Consider the following 19834-nt stretch of genomic DNA (forward strand, 5'->3'; position numbering starts at 1 on the left):
GCGATATCTGCAAGGACGAGCAGGATTAAAACTTAGAAACTGTAACCAAAAAAAAAAAAACACCCTACTGCTACTCTTACCATGGGGACGCGCCGAGCTCAGCCCAACATTCACTAGGGCATCCTCACTGATGAGGCCGCTCAGTAAGATACCGCCCCCAAGGCTGCGAATAGTGTCGAGGACCCCTTGCTCGCGCGAAGAAAGCTTAGGGATTTTGTTGACAGACTTGAGTTGGGTTGGCCCCCACCTAGGGTTAAATCCCCATGTCTGTTCAGACCCTAGGAAGAAGAACTTCTTCTTCCAGTCATGAATGGACGAGGGGGCACCCTGAAAAAGTGGCCGACCCGCCCGAAGGGCAATATAGAGCCACTCTCCGTCTCCCGGATTCGACTTTAGCACAAAAAGTCGCCGAAAAACGTTAACAGAGGTCGGAATCCCGTGCAATAAGCACAGCGACAGGAACCCGATCACTGTTCTCCAGGCATTCGAAGCGAGTTGCGCCGGAACCAGCTGGTATTCCGTTAGCAACTCATTCACGAAGCCGTGAAGAGGAAACCGTAGGCCAGCCCAGAGTGATTCCAGATACACTCCAATCCGGCCTACCGGAGGGTCGGTCACCCGATCCCCCTGCCTGGCGGGTTCCAACCGGAACCCTTGGAGAGGAAAGAACCATTCCTCAGTCATTTCCACCTCCAGTACACCCATGGTGGACTCGACTTCATTTGGACCGGAACCCATTAGGAAAAAGGAAAAGGGATTTTGGGAGAAAAAGAAGAAAAGGGAAAGGGACCTGTGAGACGCCGGGAACAAAAACCTCGGACTGAAAAAAAAATTGGAGGAAAAAGACAATAAGAAAGGAGAAGGAAGCCAGGTGAGGGTTTATATAAATCCCTCCAACGGCCCAGATCAGCAAGGAAAAATGCTGCTCCCCATTCGGGTTACGACTCGTGTCAATCCAAAAGACAAAACGCCGCATTTATTCCGGGCTGACGCTTCGGACACAGAAGCGCCCTATCGAATCACACGGCCCCATCATGAGCCCACGACGCGAGGACGCTTCGAAGAAGGCGTCCCGATAATGGGGTATCCTCGGGAAAGAAGAAACGCCGCCTATTAAAGGCGCCTCAAAACGCGCAATAATTCGAGAACGTGCAATAATTTTAAAAATTTTCCATAATAACCCAACTAAAACTACTTCCCGCGCTCAAGCTGGTAGCTAGCTAGAACTAGGAAGTCGGGGGGTAGTGTTGGGAGATTACCCAAGTCACGACAGAAAGGCGCTCGACCGAAGGGCGCCGACCAGAAAGGCGCTCGACCGAAGGGCGCCGACCAGAAAGGCGCTCGACCGAAGGGCGCCGACCAGAGAGGCGCTCGACTAGAAAGCGTCGACCAGGGGCAATCCCGCCACAGGACATTCCGCTAGGCGACCTGCTCGGCTCGGCACCTCTGCTAGGCCCATGCCTTAGCCGAATATCCAATCACTGCCTAATCCTCCAACAGGTCCGACGACCAAGTACGTAACTCCACTACAACCTGCCACCATCCCTAAGCCATCAAAGCGCAGGATCTCCACAGGAACTCGGCATGACCTGTCATTAATGCATAAGACCCCCTCGGGCCTCCGATGCACTCAGTCATTAAACGAACACAGCTCAAAACGATCTCCGGATCACTGAACCATCAGAGCGTATGGCTCTCCCTGACCGCCGGTTCATTCGGTAATAAATGCACTTACCATCCATGGACCCTAGGTCCACCATAGCCAGCGGTTCAACCACTCCAACAGGTCCGATCGACCGTGACAACTCCCTGATTCCGGTCCGATTCGGTCCCGTTCTCCACTACGCCATTAATGGGCCAAATCGTGCCCAATTATTACACAAGAGGACAAACCTCCTGTCACCTCCCAGGTAACAAAAATCCTCCTATAAAAGGAAACCTGGAGGGAAAGGAAAGGGGGCCCCCAAGAGAGAGACAGAGAACCCTCCTGGACCGGATAGAAAGAAGTAAACAGCATAGACACAAGGGAGGGGACGATCCTCTTCATTTTTCCTTATCTTATCCAAATACTCTCCGGCCTGCTCTCTCCACATATTCCCCCTCTAACTTAAGCATCGGAGGGCCGGCGCCGGAGAGCCCGGCCACCGGCTTTTTTGCAGGACAGGCCAGGACGCACTCTTCTCCGCTCTCTCATCCCCGCGGAGGACGCAGTCGGCCGGCGCACCGCCGTCCGCCCTCCCGACAGCGGAGCTCCTCCTCCCCTGGTTTCGCGGCGGCTCCCGGGTCCAATTTCCAGCAACAGTTATGATAGTCTATTCCAGCCAACTTGAGACAGATTATATTAAAAAAGTCAAAAAAATTAAAATTGATTTTAAAAAAAATTAAAAGTCAATTTCTTTCTATTATTGCATGGATTCGGTTAACAATAAGTAATCACATAACTTTATTATTTCGTGTTATTCCCCTATTGGTTAGTTGTGATTTTCTATTTGAGTGGTCAAAAATAGTTGCCATATATAACAGCCAATGTTTTTTTTCTTCCAAAATGTCCTCTACAATGCTGAACCACACAACTAATGGCTCTTAATTCAGGGCCTTGAAATGAGCCTTATTATTATTGGAAGAACCTTCTGCAAATATTGTTTTCTCTTATATAAGTTTCCTGCACCCTTCGCATTCCATCACCTCGGACAGGCCTGGTCAAAACCGAATCCAGCGAACGACCAAACCATCCAACGCGTCCGAAGTTAACAGCGAGCGAGAGCGAGGGAAAGGAGGAGGCCATCGACACACCACCACAACCACCCACCCGCTCCCCTCTCAATAAGCAATGGCTATTCTTATAACCCCATGCTCTCAAGCTCCTCCATCTCCTCCCTTCCCTCCTGTAACCCCCACATACTTCCCTTCCTTCAAAAGAAAACTGTCTCAGAAATGGCGAGGTCGCCGGAATGCGTCGTCCGGTTCCTCTGTATTCTATGTCTTCTATTCTCCCTCTCTGTGGCCGCTGCCAAACCCCGCCGGCCTCGCAAGGCCAACGTCTCGGGAGTGACCTACGATGGCCGATCTCTCAAGATCGATGGAAGGAGAGAGCTTTTCTTCTCCGGCTCCATCCATTACCCACGCAGCACCCCCGAGGTAATCGTCGTTAATTCCCAGCGTCGTTCCTTCCAACGCCTTGCATGGCTGCCATTCTCGACGTGGTAATGGAATGCTTTTGCTTGGTTGATCAGATGTGGCCGGATCTCATCCAGAAGGCGAAGCTCGGCGGGCTGAACGTGATCCAAACTTACGTGTTCTGGAACATCCATGAGCCCGTTCAGGGCCATGTAAGATTTGCTAGCGACTCGCATTACATTGATGTTAACTCTAACCTACATAGTAAAATTACTGTACTATTCATAGGGAAAGGCCATGAAAGTCTTAGCTTCAATCATTTTTATCATTTGAATGAGTTGGTGTTTGGGTGCTGCAGTTCAATTTCTCCGGGAGGTATGACTTGGTGAGATTCATCAAGCTGATCCACAAGAACAAAATGTATGTGACCCTCAGACTTGGTCCCTTCATACAAGCAGAATGGAATCATGGGTGGGTATACATTAGATTATAGTTGCTTTAGGAATCAATCTATTGTTCTTATTATGTGCTAATGAGCTCCTCCGATGCATTTCAGAGGGTTCCCATACTGGATGAAAGAGATCCCCAACGTTATCTTCCGAACCGACAATGAACCCTTCAAGGTGATGGACATGTTTCTAATACATTTAGCGGAGATGCTAAAGGATCTAATATAAACTAGGCTTGTCAAACTTAATTAACTCAACCTTGTTTTGTTCCTATCCATGATATATAGAACAAATTTGTTATAACTAACTTAAGCTCGGCCTTATTGTTGATGGTGAAATGCATGATCTGGCATAAAAATGATTCCACTGCCTATGATCTCTAACTAGATGTTTTTTTCCCCTTTTTTTTTTACGTGCAGCATCATATGCAGAATTTTGTAACAAAAATCATGGAAATGATGAAGAGTGAGAAGCTATTTTACCCCCAGGGAGGCCCCATTATTCTAGCACAGGTTCAGTTAACCTAAGGGTTTCATTCCATTAAATTTCTTTATTATTCTCTTTTCTTTCCATTTTTCTGCGTGCGTGACATTGTATCACTCTTGATTCTTCTCTGAGATATTGTGTGTTGGCTTTGACTACAATAGATTGAGAACGAATACAACATGGTGGAAGATGCATACAGAGAAGGTGGGTCGAGATATGTTCAGTGGGCAGCCAATTTGGCTCTTGGGTTCAATGCCGGAATACCATGGGTGATGTGCAAGCAAAAGAATGCTCCCGGTCCAGTGGTAAGCCTCTTGATCAAATTCTCATATGAAAAAGAACATTCAATCTTAATGGATGCTGATCGCCGTACAAACCGAAACTTTGGAACCATGAAAATTGGAAGAGAGTTTATGATCCTAAACATTGATTGGCACTTTCAGATGATTATTTGTGTCATATGCTCACTGGAATTAATGATAGCTATGCTGCTTCTGCAGATCAACGCATGCAATGGAAGGAACTGTGGAGATACTTTCACAGGCCCCAACAGTCCGACCAAGCCTAACCTCTGGACTGAGAACTGGACTGCTCAGTAAGTATATGATGATTGTTTAAAACTTTTTTATGCTTAAGACTAGTTACTATTTTCTCCTGAAAAAAAAATGGAGGTATCATGCATACAGGACAGAAATAACAGGTATCATATTTCTAAGATGGTCCATAACCTTCTAAATCTGCATTTTCTCTTGGTTCTTGCAAGAAAGAACAATTTCACATAATTCCATAAAAAAAAAAATTGGACAGAATATATTACACATTTGCTAGTATGTTTATTATTGTTGATATTGGCAATTAACAATTTTATAGTATAAAATCTATAATATTAAAGGGAAACATGAAAGATTTTATAACATTTGATGTAATAAATTCGCATATGAGGCATTAATCTGATTTCAGTGCTCTAAAGTAAAGTAGTTCCTTTCTTTTTATCTTTGTGCTTTTCTGATATAAAAGTTGATTAGATTTGTAATGAACCACATCATATGGCGGTTGCAGGTACAGAGTATTTGGTGACCCACCATCTCAAAGATCGGCTGAGGATATTGCATACTCTGTTGCACGCTTCTTCTCAAAGAATGGCACACTTGTAAACTACTACATGGTATTGATTGTCTTCTACAACTCAAAAATAATATTTATGGTGAGGAGAAAAACAAAATTATGTTCTAAAATAATGTGCATTTGCTTCTACTCAGTACCATGGAGGAACCAATTTTGGAAGAGAAGGTGCTTCGTACGTGATGACTCGATACTATGATGAAGCTCCTCTTGATGAATATGGTTAGACAAGTGTAGCCTTGATCCTCAGTTGTTATTTCCTACACCATATGAGGTTTCTTCTTTATTCTAAACGTATATAGGTTATAGGATACCCAACTCTTTCTGATGAGATGTGTTCACCCAGGTCTGCCCAAGGAGCCTAAGTTTGGACACCTGAGGGAACTGCATCAAGCATTGAGATTGAGCAGGAAAGGTTTGCTTTGGGGGGTCCCCTCTGTCCAACCCTTGGGTCCAGGTTATGAGGTAAGAATTAACAGCAGCATTCAGATTGAGCAAAAGTCCTTAGTCATTAGCATGGAGTGGGGACTAAATCTCTTTTAGCCTCTTTTTTTTTGATGAAATAAATCTCTTTGAGTCATTAGCGTTTGGATTGAGCAAAAGTCTCTAGTCATCAGCATTTGGATCTTCTGCACTAAGCTAATACTGTTTGCTTACGTGCCATATATAATATCATCCCAAATTGCAACCTATGGTTTCGATAAGAAAGAAATAAAGAGAAGGCTGTTGGTGTTTTCATGCGGTCTTTATACGTGCAGGCGACGTTGTTCGAGTCTCCTGAGAGCAAGATCTGTGTTGCTTTCTTAACCAACACCAACCCAAGAGTAGATGGGACAGTGAAATTCAGAGGTGTAAACTATTTCCTGCCTCACCGTTCCATCAGTATCCTTCCAGATTGTAAGACCGTAGTCTTCAACACTCAGAGGGTAATCACAACATGCCAACTCTACTTTGATTTTTTTTTTCCTCCTCTCTATTTCTTCAAGAAAAGAACTATTGGCAAACTATCAAAGTTCAGGCTTAAATTTATGTAGTAAGTGCCAATTAATTGTTCATACTTCATTGTCAACATGTTAAGCATGAGTAATCTGAGGACTAACATAGTTTTGGTTCTATCTTTTCCTTGAGGAAAGAATACTGCAAGTGAGAAGTAGTAACTCTTTTGGATGTTAAACAGGTGAATGGTCAACACAACGCAAGGACATTCAATACGGCAGATGTAACCGGCAAGAATGACAAATGGTATATGTTCCAGGAACGTATACCAAAATTCCGTGATAGCGGTATTGTTGCATCAAAGCCCTTGGAACTGTATAACATGACCAAGGATGTCACAGATTATATGTGGTATACTACCAGGTGAGAAAATCTTTGTCATCAATACAAAAATAACTTCATTATTCCCCTTCAGTTCCTCAAAAATACTGCTTGTTTATTTTGCAAGAAATTCTATCGAAATGAAACCGTTGCCTCGAGACAGATGTATAGTTTCTAAGCCTTAATATGGATCCCTCACCCCTTGGTATATTAGGATCGGGATCTTTCGATAACTTAATTTGTAATTTTGATGGCATGTTTTCGCTTCGATTTCATGGTCTTCACTCTACATATAATTGTTCTCCTGCTACTCTAATGCAGGTTTAGATTGGAGGATGAGGACTTGCCCATGCGTCATGACATCCGCCCTGTTCTCCTAGTGTCAAGCCTTGGCCATGCAATGCATGCCTTTGTCAATGGCATTTACATAGGTATCCTCCCTTTGTTCTTTTTCTTTCCACTCCTTTATATACTTGTCGTAGTACCCCTTTCAAGACCGATTCAATGGTAGTCCTTGATGCCAAAAATTTTATGGAAGCCATATGATGAATCATATGCTGATGCTCACATGTACAAAACACCTTCCAGGATCTGGAAATGGTGCGAAACTCGAAAAGAGTTTTGTCTTCCAGAAGCCCATGGAACTGAAACAAGGAGTCAATCACATTTCCATCTTGGGCTTGACAACTGGATTTCCGGTAAGTATTTACAATGATTGAATCATGTTCTACTTCTGAGACAAGATTGAGCTTTCCATGACTATTCTACTCTATCTTCATGGACTAGTGTCTTCCTGTTTCTTCTCTTGTGTAGGATAATGGAGCATACTTGGAGCACAGACTTGCGGGCATTCACACCGCTGCCGTCCAAGGTCTCAACATTGGGACTTTGGATTTATCGGGCAATAAGTGGGGGCATGAGGTACCAATAATGTTCTCCTTTAATGCCTATGAACTCTTTCTGTCTTCTTAAAATATATAGATATCATATAAAGGAACAAACATATGATTAGCTACGCTCAAATTCTTCTCTCTCTCTCTCTAAAAAGAAGAAGAAGAAGAAGAACTAGAAACAAAGGTTAATTTGTTATCCATCAGGTTGGAATGAAAGGAGAGAAGTTGGGCATCTACACTGAGGAGGGATCCAAGAAGGTTAAGTGGACCGAGGCTAAGAGTGGCCAGCCAGTGACATGGTACAAGGTACAAGGACACGATCTTTATCTCAATATAATTAATCAAGAAAATTAGCATCCATTGATTTAATTATTATGCCATTTATTCAAGCTATGGAGGATAAGCAAAACCTTTCTTTAATTTTATGCTGATTAAACTTCTCTTGGGTTCGCACTCAGCTAAGAACAGTTGGTTATAAGCACCAACATTCTTCTATAGAGTCCAAATAACTCAATCTGATCATAATGCTTAGACTATTGGAATTCAATATCATGTAAAACATCTGGAACCACTAGATTCTCCAAGAGATTCTTATATTGCCATGTACTTCATAAGAACAGGTTGTGAGGCATACTCATGGATCTAATTCTTTCTCAGAGATATTTTGATATGCCTAGAGGAAACGATCCGGTTGCCCTAGATATGACAGGCATGGGGAAAGGACTTGCATGGGTCAATGGCAACTGCATCGGTCGTTACTGGGTATCCTACCTCAGTCCCCTTGGAAAGCCTTCTCAGTCAGTGTAAGTACTGAACGCATGTTCTTCTGATGACAAATACTTGCATGTTATCTCTAATGCACCATTTTTGAAGGCTTTGAATGCATATTTATTAGTATAGTTCGTCATAATTTGCCCTCGACGCTTCAGGTACCACGTCCCACGTGGATGGTTGAAGCCGAAAGACAACCTCTTGGTCATCTTTGAGGAGCATGGAGGGAATCCAGAGGGATTGCTGATCGTGACTGTGAAGAGGGACAACATCTGCACCGTTGTCACCGAGTTGCATCCTCCTGCCATCGAGTCATTCTCGAGGGAGGACAATGAGATCAAGACCTTAGTCCAAGATACTAAACCAAGAGCTCACTTGAAGTGTGACAACAGGAAGGTCATCCGCTCCATTGCCTTCGCTAGCTTTGGGAACCCCACAGGCGCGTGTGGCAACTTCACTGTGGGAACTTGTCATTCTCTGCAGACAGCAAGCATTGTCGAGAAGGTAATACTTCTACCGACAAGTGAATAGATCCCTGAAACTAGGACTAGCAACACTGTTTAGTCAGCCTGCATGATCTCATGGACAACTAGATTTTCTAAAGAAACATGTCTGTCTATAAGAAGCCTGTGCTTTTCTGTCTCAAAGATTTGCTGTTCTTCTCATTTTCCACCTTTCCAGGTGACCTTGGTTGCTTTGATACCTTGACTCGATCATTTATCATTTTAAGAGAATTCACATATGTAAACCCGAGTCTGCAATTAGAAATCTTTGCTGGTTAGCTTAAGTAAGCTCATCGTAGACTAGTTTTCCCTAGCAAACATATCTGTCAATAGGAATTTTTTATTTTTTTTCCTGCCCTGAAGAGTATCTGCTTTTATCTTTCTTCAACATCTAATCTGAACTCAAGTGATTCTAATTTTTCCCTACTGATCAGGCCTGCTTGGGGAAGAATTCCTGTGTGTTACCAGTCTCAGCTCAAGAATATGGTGCAGATCCTGCTTGTCCTGGAACAACGAACACTCTTGCAGTTCAAGCTAAATGTGCTAGGCAGAAGAAAGATGACAAGGATTGATTCACTATTTCTTATAGTGCTTTTATTCGGGAATCTTATAATGAGATGTAATATTGAAAAAGGCTCAAGATGGTGGTATAAAATCTAATCATGCTGAACGCTATACTACGATAATAGGCGAATGTACCTGCTCATCGTTGACAATTTTTCCTTCCTTTTCTTTTCAAGAGTCTCATAATGTATTTTTGAAACCTCTGAAATGGATTGGAAAGCACCAGCAATCCAATTTAGATTCATTGCTTCATTAAAACTATTATTATGCTCATTTAAGTAGCTTGTTCCAGTTCCATTTATCTCACTGCTTCCACCTAACAGATAATAAAATAACTCGCAGATACTGGATGGCTAATGGAACCCCATAGAAGGTTACTTGCAACCTAAACTGATCAATTCAGCTTCAGTGCATGTCGGTTAGGGGGCAGAACCATGTTGATGAACTTATATTCTCTAGAGCCCCATACAAGTTTTACAATATGGCACCCACTAACATAACTATGTTAGTGAATTTACATCAATGGCAACGATATATTAATTATTGGCAATGAGTTGACAATGAATGTGACATTGTTATCCCCCAAGTAAATGTAAGTGTAAAAAAACAACCATTAAGGTAGTTTGAGTCTTTGAGACACAAAGCAAAACTTAGCTTCCAAACTTAAGCAAGAACTGATATCTTGCCTTTGCATGTAAGAGAAATGAAATAATCACAAATGAAGATAACAAATGTGAGTTATGCTGCAGAAACTAGAAACAGAGGATGGAAACTGAACGTAGGATTCATAGGATTGCATACTAGTTCTGAGTTTACCAACTACTGAGCCAAGCTATATATGTGGAGAGAGAACTTTTGTTGGCGATATTTTAGATGGGAATGGCATGTAGGCCTTCACGAACCCTCCAACTACTTCTAGATACAGTTTGCAGCTGGTAAACGACTGTCATATATTAAGTCTCTGTAAATGTATTCTCTGGCTCCAAGTGTTTTTTCCATGATATCCACTCCTTGGGAGTTTAAGCCTTCTGCTTGTGCGCATGAGCATGCGCATGTGTGCGTATGGGCGTGCGTGTATGCATGCATGCGTAGGTACATCATTTGATATCCTATCAAGCCCTTTTTGTGGGGCTTTATCTTGTAGTTTTGATGACTGAATTCATATTTTAATGAATTTGATGGGATTTCCCATCCTTTCATGGTCGGGAGGGAGGGACTTGATGAGCCAACATCCCAAAAACGTTTATAGAATAATAATCGGACAGCAATTAAGATTTAAGAATCATTGGATGCTAGATTGTAATCCAATTTCTTTAATTGCTTGTTAGTTGCAATTAAAGACTATACGAAAACTATCTTCATAAGTCCTTTTTTTATCTATATAAAAAATGTTTTACGTAACCAAATGCAACATCGTAAGCATCATAAGTGGATTGGATTGATAGAAGTTATCACATTTTACATATCTACCACTTTGCTCGCGCACACAGAGAGTACATATCAAAGTTAAAAACCAATCAAGTCCGCCAATTTAAGTTTATCAGAATTCTCTCTTTCTGGAGTCCAATTCTCGGATAGACTGATTGCTGAATTAACTTAGTAGATATCTCTTGAGTTACATAAAAGAAAACAACAAGTATGGTTGGGTGTGGGCCGATGGAGCAGCTCCGAGTGACCGAAGGTGCTCCTACTTATATCGAGAGATTTGTAGGTATGTGCCTACTGCCCTGGTAGACTTTAAATGGCTGATCAGTGATGGACAGAGTGTGGACTTGATGGAGGACCTCTAGGTGGCCTCTCTTCCAATGAGGCTTTGATTGACCATCGTCAGCGTCGAAGCTGCAGACAAACTATGGATTTGCAATCTGCTTTGACTAAAGGAGGCGGAGTGGGATGCTAGCAGGATCAGACAACTATTTGGTGAACATCTAGTTGAGCAGATCTGATCGCTTCCAGTTTTTGGGTGTGCCGGCCCAAATGTAAGGGTTTGGAGCATGTCCTACAGAACTAGAGTACGAGTGGGGGATGTCTCCCGTGCCCTTCAGTAGGAGCATGGGTCGGGGCTAGATTGCGCATGGGTCTGGAGATTTGTTCTCTACCCGCGGATGGAATTGTTCTTGTGAAAAGTGGCCTGGGGGCGACTGCTGACAAGACTTGAGCTGAATAGAAGGGGGCTAGGTATCCAGCCCCAATACTCGGACTATCAGGTGGATGAGACTGTGGAGCATGCCTTGTTCCAATATAAGCGGGCTAGGAGGGTCTTGAGGCTTGGTGAGACTCTGCTAGATGTTTGGAGCCATCTAGGACCCTTCCTGCAAGCAATTCATCGATGGGTCGATGCCTCCCAGACGCGGCAAGCGATCGTAGAGGCGACCTATACTGCCTACCAGATTTGGCTGGCCATGAATGCCTGGACCTTTGGCGAGAGCTACCCGTACCCGACGATTGTGGTGGAGTAGGCCTAGGTGCAGGCAGCTGAGATTATTTGTGCAGACCTATCAAATGGACCTTTGACAGCTTGGGACATTTGGAGCTCTTCTTCTGCTCGTGCAGCGCCTCGTACGGTATTTTTTACTTGGGAGCCTCCACCCCTGAGTTTCCTCAAGGTCAAATTCGATGGATGTATGCTTGAAGGTGGCAAGAAGGGTGGTGCTGGCTTCGTCATCTGAGGCCCGGACTTCTGGGTGGCAGCTGCAGGAGACTGCCGGATCTTTGATATCTCAGTCTCCAGAGTAGAGCTGAGGCGGCATGAGCCAACCTGGGCCATGCTCAGCGGGTGTTGCGGGTCTCCTCTGTCATACTCGAGGGAGACTCAGCTACTATGATTGGATGGATTCAGGATAATACCAACGGCGGTGGAGGGGGCCACCCAATGTTTCGGGACATTTGGGCTATATATCGAATAGTGGTGTGGCCCTTCAAGTCAAGTATGTTTTCAGAGAGGCAAATGAGACCGCAGGCTGGATGGCTTCGTATATGGCTGGTCGCTCCGGGGTACCTTATGGGTTGGAGAAGGAGAGTTACCCAGAGCGCTCCGAAATTTGCTTTTTTCCGACCTTATTGGATGTATCCATACTAGAATAGTATAATTCATCCGTTTCAGAAAAAAAAAGAAAGAAAAAAAGAAAACCACAATATCTCTCGTTCCTTGTCACAATCTTGGACAGGCCTGGTCAATGACCGAATCTAAGGGCCGAAGTATTGGATCTACACTTTGGTAGTGTATCACTGCGAGGGAAAAGGGGCAAGCACCACATAGCACCACAACTACCCACCTCATGGTTACCCTTGAAAGACCCTGCCTTGGTTTCCGGAGGTCCCCCTCAACCTCTTTTCCTTTCCCCGACTTTAAGCTCCTCTACATCCCTCCGGTTCAAAGTTAGTCACTTGGACGCATAGCTGCCCTGACGCACCACCACCACCCTGCTTCCTCTCGAGACACAGAGAAAATTGATCCCCTGTAAAATGGCGAACATAGTCCGGTTCCTTGGAATTCTTTTCCTTCTTCTCATCCTCTCAGCATCTGCCATTGCCAAACACAAAGAAGACAACGACGACAACGACGGCAAAGGTGACGGCGATGATGACAGGAAAGATGACGCCGACCACCACCACCACCACCGCAGCGATAAAGAAGGCGGCAAAGCCGTCAAAGGTGTGACCTATGATGGCCGCTCACTGATCATTAATGGGAGGAGAGAGCTTCTCTTCTCGGGCTCGATCCATTATCCCCGGAGTACTCCTGAGGTAGTGACTTGCCCTGGTGTTGTCCGGCTGCACCATGCTGCATGGCTATTGTTTTCTTCCACGTGGTAATGGACTGTGCTTGTTTGGTTGATCAGATGTGGCCCGAAATCATCAACAAGGCCAAGCATGGGGGGTTGAATGCAATCGAAACTTACGTGTTTTGGAACATCCATGAGCCTGTGCAAGGACAGGTATAAGTAGCTAGCGGAATCGACTTTGCCGCACCTTTTCCTTTGATCTCGTAGTTTCTATCGATAGGTGAAGGCCATGAAAGTTCATGGTTGATAGAGTGATGCGAATAGTCTTTCTTCTTAATAAAATCTGGGTGGCTTTGCCTTTCCTCACATCAAAAAATAAAAAGTTGATAGAATGATGCGAACAAGTCGTGATTGAGTTTTGCAGTTTAATTTCTCGGGGAGGTACGACTTGGTGAGATTCATCAAGGTGGTCCAGGAGGCTGGAATGTTCCTGATCCTCAGGATTGGTCCCTACGTCGAAGCTGAATGGAATTTTGGGTGGGTGTTGATTAGCCTGTGATCGCCTGTATAAAGAAGAATCTATCGATCCTACTGATTTTGATCTCATGTTCTGGTATATGCTTCTCGGATGCATTTCAGGGGGTTCCCATACTGGCTCAAAGAGATCCCAGGAATGATCTTTCGAACAGACAATGAACCCTTCAAGGTGATTACTTGTATGACAGAGATCAAACTCAATTGATTTAGTTAAAAGATTACGGGATGCATTAAAAACATTTAGAATTTTAGTTGATTCTTGTGGTGCAAATGCATATATAGTGTTGGAGACACATGATTCTCCAACTCACGTTCTCCCCCTTAATTTTTCTATGTGCAGGACCATATGCAGAAATTTGTAACAATGATCGTGGAAAAGATGAGGAGCGAGAAGCTATTTGCTCCACAAGGAGGTCCCATCATTCTAGCACAGGTTCAGTTAAATAAATTACGTGCAGTGTTCCCTTAGATTTCTTTATTTTTCTTCTTCTTTTTCTTAACTCTGTGGTGATATTGACTGCAATAGATCGAGAATGAATACAACAACGTGGAAGCTGCCTTCCAAGAAGGTGGCCTGAGATATGTTAAATGGGCAGGCGAAATGGCCCTTAGTCTCAATGCTGGTGTACCATGGGTGATGTGCAAGGAAAAGAATGCACCCGGTGCAGTGGTGAGCCTCTCAATTGGATCCTGTTACGCTAATCTTTTCTGAAACAATCCTTAGTGGAAATTTGCAGTAGAGATCAAACATATAGAGTCATGAAAAACTGGAAGAAGATTTTATATTCTGAATATCGGATGGTGCTATCAGATGATACTTTGCTTAATATGTTCATGGACACTAACAATAGTTATGCCATGTCTAGATTAATACATGCAATGGAAGGAACTGTGGAGATACTTTCACAGGCCCCAACTCTCCAAACAAACCTAGCCTCTGGACTGAGAATTGGACAGCTCAGTAAGTATATGATGGTTATTGAATAGCTTTTCAGCGTCTCCCACTATTTTCTGCTATCCAAATAGACGTTTGTAAGAAGTACAGAACACAGGTCATAAGGATTTTAACAAATCATTTCTCTAAAGATGGCCCATAACCTTGAAACTCTGAACTGTTGCACTTTATCAAAAAAATAACAACGTATAATAATGTACATGTATTAGTATATTACTTCTTGTTGATATTGAAAAATACCAAATTTACAGTCTACAGAATTAAAGGAAAATTGAGATATTCTACAGAATTAACAAATCATTTCTGATTTTCAGTGCTTTAAACTTAAGTGATCCCTTTCCCTTGGATTTGAGTCATTTTCATCTCCAACTGATTTCATTGCGCTAAAAATATTTGTATGGTGATTTCAGGTACAGAGTATTTGGTGACCCACCATCTCAAAGAGCAGCCGAAGATCTTGCATATGCCGTCACACGTTTCTTCTCTGCAAAAAATGGCACACTTGTAAACTACTACATGGTAAAGAATGCTTGTAGAATGCATAAATAATAATACTTATGTTGAGGAAAAAGAGAGAACATTTTCTTCTAATGTAATGTGCATCGCATCTCTACACAGTATCATGGAGGAACCAATTTCGGAAGGGAAGGTTCTGCATTTGTGATGACTCGATACTATGATGAAGCCCCTCTGGATGAATACGGTCAGTCTCGTGCAACCTCGATCCTCACCTGTTATTTCCTACAATAGGAGGTTTCTCCTTTTCTTTTTAATATATGTAAGTTACATTATACACTCTTAACTCTTTCTGATGAAATTTCTTTCAGGTCTGTACAAGGAGCCCAAATTTGGACACCTAAGGGACGTGCATCATGCATTGAGATTGTGCCGGAAGGCTTTATTTTATGGGAACCCCTCTACCCAAAATCTGGGGAAAGGTTATGAGGTAAGAATTAACATTACATTTGAACAGGGCAAAGATTTTTAGATAGCACACAGTGGTTGAATCCTTTCTAAGCCAGAGCTAGCAACAAGGATTGAGGTCTTCATCTAGTTGACTAATCTAATTTGGTTGTATGCCATTCTATCATCTAAGTTGCAAAACTGTGGTTTGTATAACAAGGAATTGCAGAAAATGTTATTGGTAAATGATCTGGTATTTCTATCTGCAGGTTGTGATATTTGAGAAGCCTGAGAGAAAGGTTTGTGCTGCTTTCCTCACAAACACCAACCCAAGAATAGATGGGACTGTGAACTTCAGAGGTGTAGAATACTCTCTGCCTCGCCGTTCTATCAGTATCCTACCGGATTGTAAGACCGTAGTCTTCAACAGTCAGAGGGTAATATAGTATACAAACTCTACTTGGTCAAATTTTTTCCCTAAAGAAAAAGGAAATTGTTGAGGATAGGCCTAAATTTATGTCGTAAATGCCAGTTGATAGTTCATTGTTCATGTGAGCATGCTAAATATGAGTTATCCAAGAAGTAAGAACTAATATAGTTTTATTTATATTTTATCATTTTATTAAAGAAAATAATTACAGGTGAGAGAAATAACTCTTTTGTGGATGTTAACAGACAATGGCTCAGCACAATGCAAGGACATTCCATACGGCGAAAGAAACCACTGAGAAGAACAAATGGTGGATGTATCAAGAATATATCCCAAAATTTCGTGATACCAAAGTTACCTCAAGGCAGCCCTTGGAACTAATGAACATGACCAAGGACACTACAGACTATCTGTGGTACACCACAAGGTGAGAAAACCTTATAAGAAAATCCTCATGGAAATATACTTCCTTTTACCTTCACAAGAGATTCTGTGAAAAAATGAAATCATCACCCTGGAGTAGATGTATCCTGGCTTGGACAAGTTTTTGAACCTTAGTATGGATTCCCCCACACAATCTATTTCAGGACTGGAACTTTAGACAGCTTACTGATTGGATGCTACGTGTATCTTGTAATACTCCAAATAACAAAATCTTGGTGGTTGTTCTTTTATTACATAAATACAGCTTTAAGTTGGACAGTGAAGATTTACCCATGCGTCATGACATCCGCCCGGTGCTCCAAGTGTCCAGCCTTGGTCATGCAATACATGCCTTTGTCAATGGCTTTTACATAGGTATATCCTATTTGTTCCTTTCCTTTGTATCCCTACATGCTGTCAAAGTAATTGTTTCAAGTTTAGTTTTACCAGTCACCAGACTTGTATCACTCCTGTTGCCAGCTCTGTTTACAATGAATTGGTTTCACCAAGTTTCATGCATATATAGTCCCTAATACCAAAATACAGCTATTTTGATGCTCACTTTTGCAACACATCTATCAGGAACCGGACATGGGAGCCATGTCGAAAAAAGTTTTGTGTTCACAAAGCCAATGGATCTAAATCGAGGATATAACCACATTACCATTTTGGGATTGACAATTGGATTGCCGGTAAAGATTTGAAATAGTCGAATTATGGCACAAATGATGTCTGCTGCTTCTGAGACAAAATGGACCTTCCTATGGTTATTCTTCTCTTTTTATCTCTAAGGACTGATATCGTCCCTCTCTTCTGTAGAATAGCGGAGCATACTTGGAACATAGACTTGCTGGTGTTCACACTGTAGGCATCCAAGGTCTCAACGCTGGGACTTTGGATTTGTCAAACAACCGGTGGGGGCATCGGGTACTAATGTTTGCCTCTAATGCTTATGCTTGTTCTGTTAACAGAAAGAACTGGACCAAAAATCATACGTAGAAACAAACAGGTGATTAGTTAAGCTGAAATTGTTATCCCGCAGGTGGGATTGGATGGAGAAAGGTTGGGTATCTTCACTGAGGAGGGACTGAAAAATGTTCAGTGGACGGAGGCTAAGAGTGACACGCCAGCCACATGGTACAAGGTATAAGAACATGATCTTTATTTCATTGTAAAATTAATCAAATCATTGATGAGTAACATGATCACTGTATAATCAATTCAATGAATAAGCAACAGTTTTATCTCCTGTTGATTAAACTTCTCTTAAGTTCCTCTTAATAACAAATGCAGGGTGGTTTTATAAGCTCCCTCTTCCATCAAAAAAACATCTCTTAAATTCAGTTCTTACTCTATTCAGAGCCATTGTCTTCTAAGCACAGATATTATTCTATAGAGTTCAAATTACTCACCCTAATCATAATGGTTAGGTTAATTCTAAACATATAACAGCTGGAACTAAAAGATTCTAATGTAGTCCTAATCAAAAAAAGAAGGAAGAAAGAAATATACTAGAGCTGTCATACACTTGATGTCGATAGCTTGTGAGACTTACTCATGGATCTAATCGTTTTTCAGAGATATTTTGATGCTCCCAGAGGAAATGACCCGGTCTCTCTAAATATGACCAGCATGGGGAAAGGACGGGCATGGGTCAATGGCGAGTGCATCGGCCGTTACTGGGTGTCCTACCTCGATCCTTATGGAAAGCCTTCTCAGTCAACGTAAGTACCAAGCCCATGTTTTCTGATAAACAAATACTTGTATTAGCTCACATGCATCACTGCTGTAAGCCATCAAATTCATGTGTTAATACTAATACCAAAAGATGCCATGAAACTTGGAACAATGCAAATCAGGTACCATGTCCCCCGCTCCTGGTTGAAGCCAAAAGACAACCTTCTTGTCCTCTTTGAAGAGCAAGGAGGGAAGCCAGAGGACATAATAATCATGACCGCAAAGAGGGACAACATCTGTGCCTTTGTCTCCGAGGACCATCCTCCCAGTGCCAGGTCATTTCAAATGAAGGGCAATAAGCTCCAGACTATCGAAGATGCCAAGCCAAAGGCTCACTTGAAGTGTGACAGCAAGAAGGTGATCCAGGCCATTGTCTTTGCTAGCTTCGGGAACCCCACTGGACCATGTGGCAACTACACCATCGGGTCTTGTCATGCACCACAGACTTGGAGCATCATTGAGAAGGTAATGCTTCTGCTAACACTGCACTTTCACATCTATTTGACAATAATGGCTATATAAATGCTCTGAACTAAGTTTGGCAACTATGTTTAGTTAGTCTATGCATAGATCTAAGGAAGCATCTACCTAAAAGTTTGCTTCTCTTTTCATTCTTCACCTTTTATATGTGTGTGTGTCTCTATATATATAAACTCAATTTTGATTGGCAATGCTGGATGGTTGGCTTGCATAATCTTATGGCAGACTAGTTTTTCTCAGCAAACATATGTATAGAATGTTATGTTCATCCAAACAAACATTACCATAGTAAGTTTTTTGATTGTCTGCTTCAGAGCTTTGCTGCTTTTCTCTTTGTTTACCATCTTATGTCAACTCAGTTGAATGCATTTCTTCAACCAATCAGGAATGCTTGGGGAAGAGTTCCTGTGTGTTACCAGTTTCAGCCCAAGCCTATGGGGCAGATCCCAAGTGCCCTGGCACAACAAACACTCTCACAGTCCAAGTTAAATGTGCGAAGAAGGACAATGCTGCAGGTGATGCAGGAAATATTGGGTGATATGCTGGTTCTTAGACTACTTTTATTTGAGAATCTTGTTATGAGATGTAACAATGAAACCCAAGTGGGTCACATTACATTTCATTCTGAGCAATATACTACAATAATTGGGGAATGAATCTGCTCATCAATGATGAGATTCTCTTCTTTCGGAGTAGGAGATTGCCCTGTTGTAATTTTTCTTTTCCTTTTCAAGGGTTTGGCAAAAGTTTTGGCAATGCAAATCCTATTCATTTCATCATTCGAACTATACACATCCTCATTTGAAGTTCTAGTTCCAATTCAATTTTAAAAAATACATTTGACCATTAAACTAGCTGATTGTTCAGGCACACTCAAAGACGAGAGACTGCTAAGAACATGCTTAATGAAGAATATTATACAAACAAAATAGGAAGCTTCCTACTTTGCAGCCAAGGATCATACTTTGTTATTTATTTTTCTTTTTAAGTCTAGAGTAAGCATTAAATCAAGCTAGCTCAGAACCTTTGGCACTATCTCAATTTATATAAACTTGGATTTGCCACTCCTTCATGCCATTTCAACACAATTATAGCTCTCTTCAAATACCATGTCTAGTCTTCATTTTAATGACCAAACCATCTATATTGTCTATGAGGTGCAAGCTATATCAGCTCTAAGGTGGATTTTTATAGATTTCTCCATAATTTTTTAACAACCAAGAACCTCATCCAAAAAAGGCTAGCCAAAAGGTGTTATTTGGGTTCCTTGGCCATGTATAAATATCTAAAATTTATCTAGTGCATAGCCAATCTGGGACTAACCACATGCCCATAGGGTCCTCATAATTTTTGCTGTATGAGACAAACTCAACAAACTCATCTCTACCACACTCATCTACTGTGAGTATACTTTCTTTTTAG

General features: G+C 42.2%; 2 protein-coding genes across 2 annotated transcripts; both read left to right on the forward strand.

The window, feature by feature from the left end:
• Window positions 1–2894: 2894 nt before the first annotated feature.
• On the forward strand, window positions 2895–9492 carry LOC120105298 (beta-galactosidase 11-like). The gene is made up of 19 exons (XM_039117636.1): window positions 2895–3138; window positions 3234–3329; window positions 3476–3588; window positions 3674–3740; window positions 3986–4078; window positions 4214–4357; window positions 4553–4647; window positions 5112–5217; window positions 5312–5396; window positions 5521–5639; window positions 5933–6100; window positions 6352–6533; window positions 6813–6922; window positions 7080–7189; window positions 7305–7412; window positions 7589–7690; window positions 8042–8187; window positions 8314–8659; window positions 9093–9492. Exons 1-19 carry the CDS (start codon window positions 2935–2937, stop codon window positions 9228–9230), a joined length of 2532 nt encoding a protein of 843 aa, XP_038973564.1. The 5' UTR covers window positions 2895–2934; the 3' UTR covers window positions 9231–9492.
• Window positions 9493–12630: 3138 nt separating this feature from the next.
• Window positions 12631–19097, forward strand: LOC103722901 (beta-galactosidase 11-like). Its single transcript, XM_017846616.3, has 19 exons — window positions 12631–12969; window positions 13065–13160; window positions 13372–13484; window positions 13587–13653; window positions 13825–13917; window positions 14011–14154; window positions 14351–14445; window positions 14850–14958; window positions 15058–15142; window positions 15267–15385; window positions 15612–15779; window positions 16018–16199; window positions 16461–16570; window positions 16778–16887; window positions 17015–17122; window positions 17238–17339; window positions 17774–17919; window positions 18055–18397; window positions 18798–19097. Exons 1-19 carry the CDS (start codon window positions 12688–12690, stop codon window positions 18948–18950), a joined length of 2625 nt encoding a protein of 874 aa, XP_017702105.2. The 5' UTR covers window positions 12631–12687; the 3' UTR covers window positions 18951–19097.
• Window positions 19098–19834: the final 737 nt, after the last annotated feature.

The sequence above is a fragment of the Phoenix dactylifera genome, unplaced genomic scaffold, assembly GCF_009389715.1.
Source record: "Phoenix dactylifera cultivar Barhee BC4 unplaced genomic scaffold, palm_55x_up_171113_PBpolish2nd_filt_p 000254F, whole genome shotgun sequence".
Taxonomy (NCBI): Eukaryota; Viridiplantae; Streptophyta; class Magnoliopsida; order Arecales; family Arecaceae; genus Phoenix; species Phoenix dactylifera.

Coding starts and splice junctions, on each gene's coding strand:
- LOC103722901 (XM_017846616.3), top strand. CDS start 12,688: ATGGCGAACATAGTCCGGTTCCTTGGAATTCTTTTCCTTCTTCTCATC. Junction 13,161..13,371: donor ATGAGCCTGTGCAAGGACAG/GTATAAGTAGCT, acceptor TGAGTTTTGCAG/TTTAATTTCTCGGGGAGGTA. Junction 17,920..18,054: donor GGAAAGCCTTCTCAGTCAAC/GTAAGTACCAAG, acceptor AATGCAAATCAG/GTACCATGTCCCCCGCTCCT.
- LOC120105298 (XM_039117636.1), top strand. CDS start 2,935: ATGGCGAGGTCGCCGGAATGCGTCGTCCGGTTCCTCTGTATTCTATGT. Junction 4,079..4,213: donor GCCCCATTATTCTAGCACAG/GTTCAGTTAACC, acceptor TGACTACAATAG/ATTGAGAACGAATACAACAT. Junction 5,640..5,932: donor CCTTGGGTCCAGGTTATGAG/GTAAGAATTAAC, acceptor TTATACGTGCAG/GCGACGTTGTTCGAGTCTCC.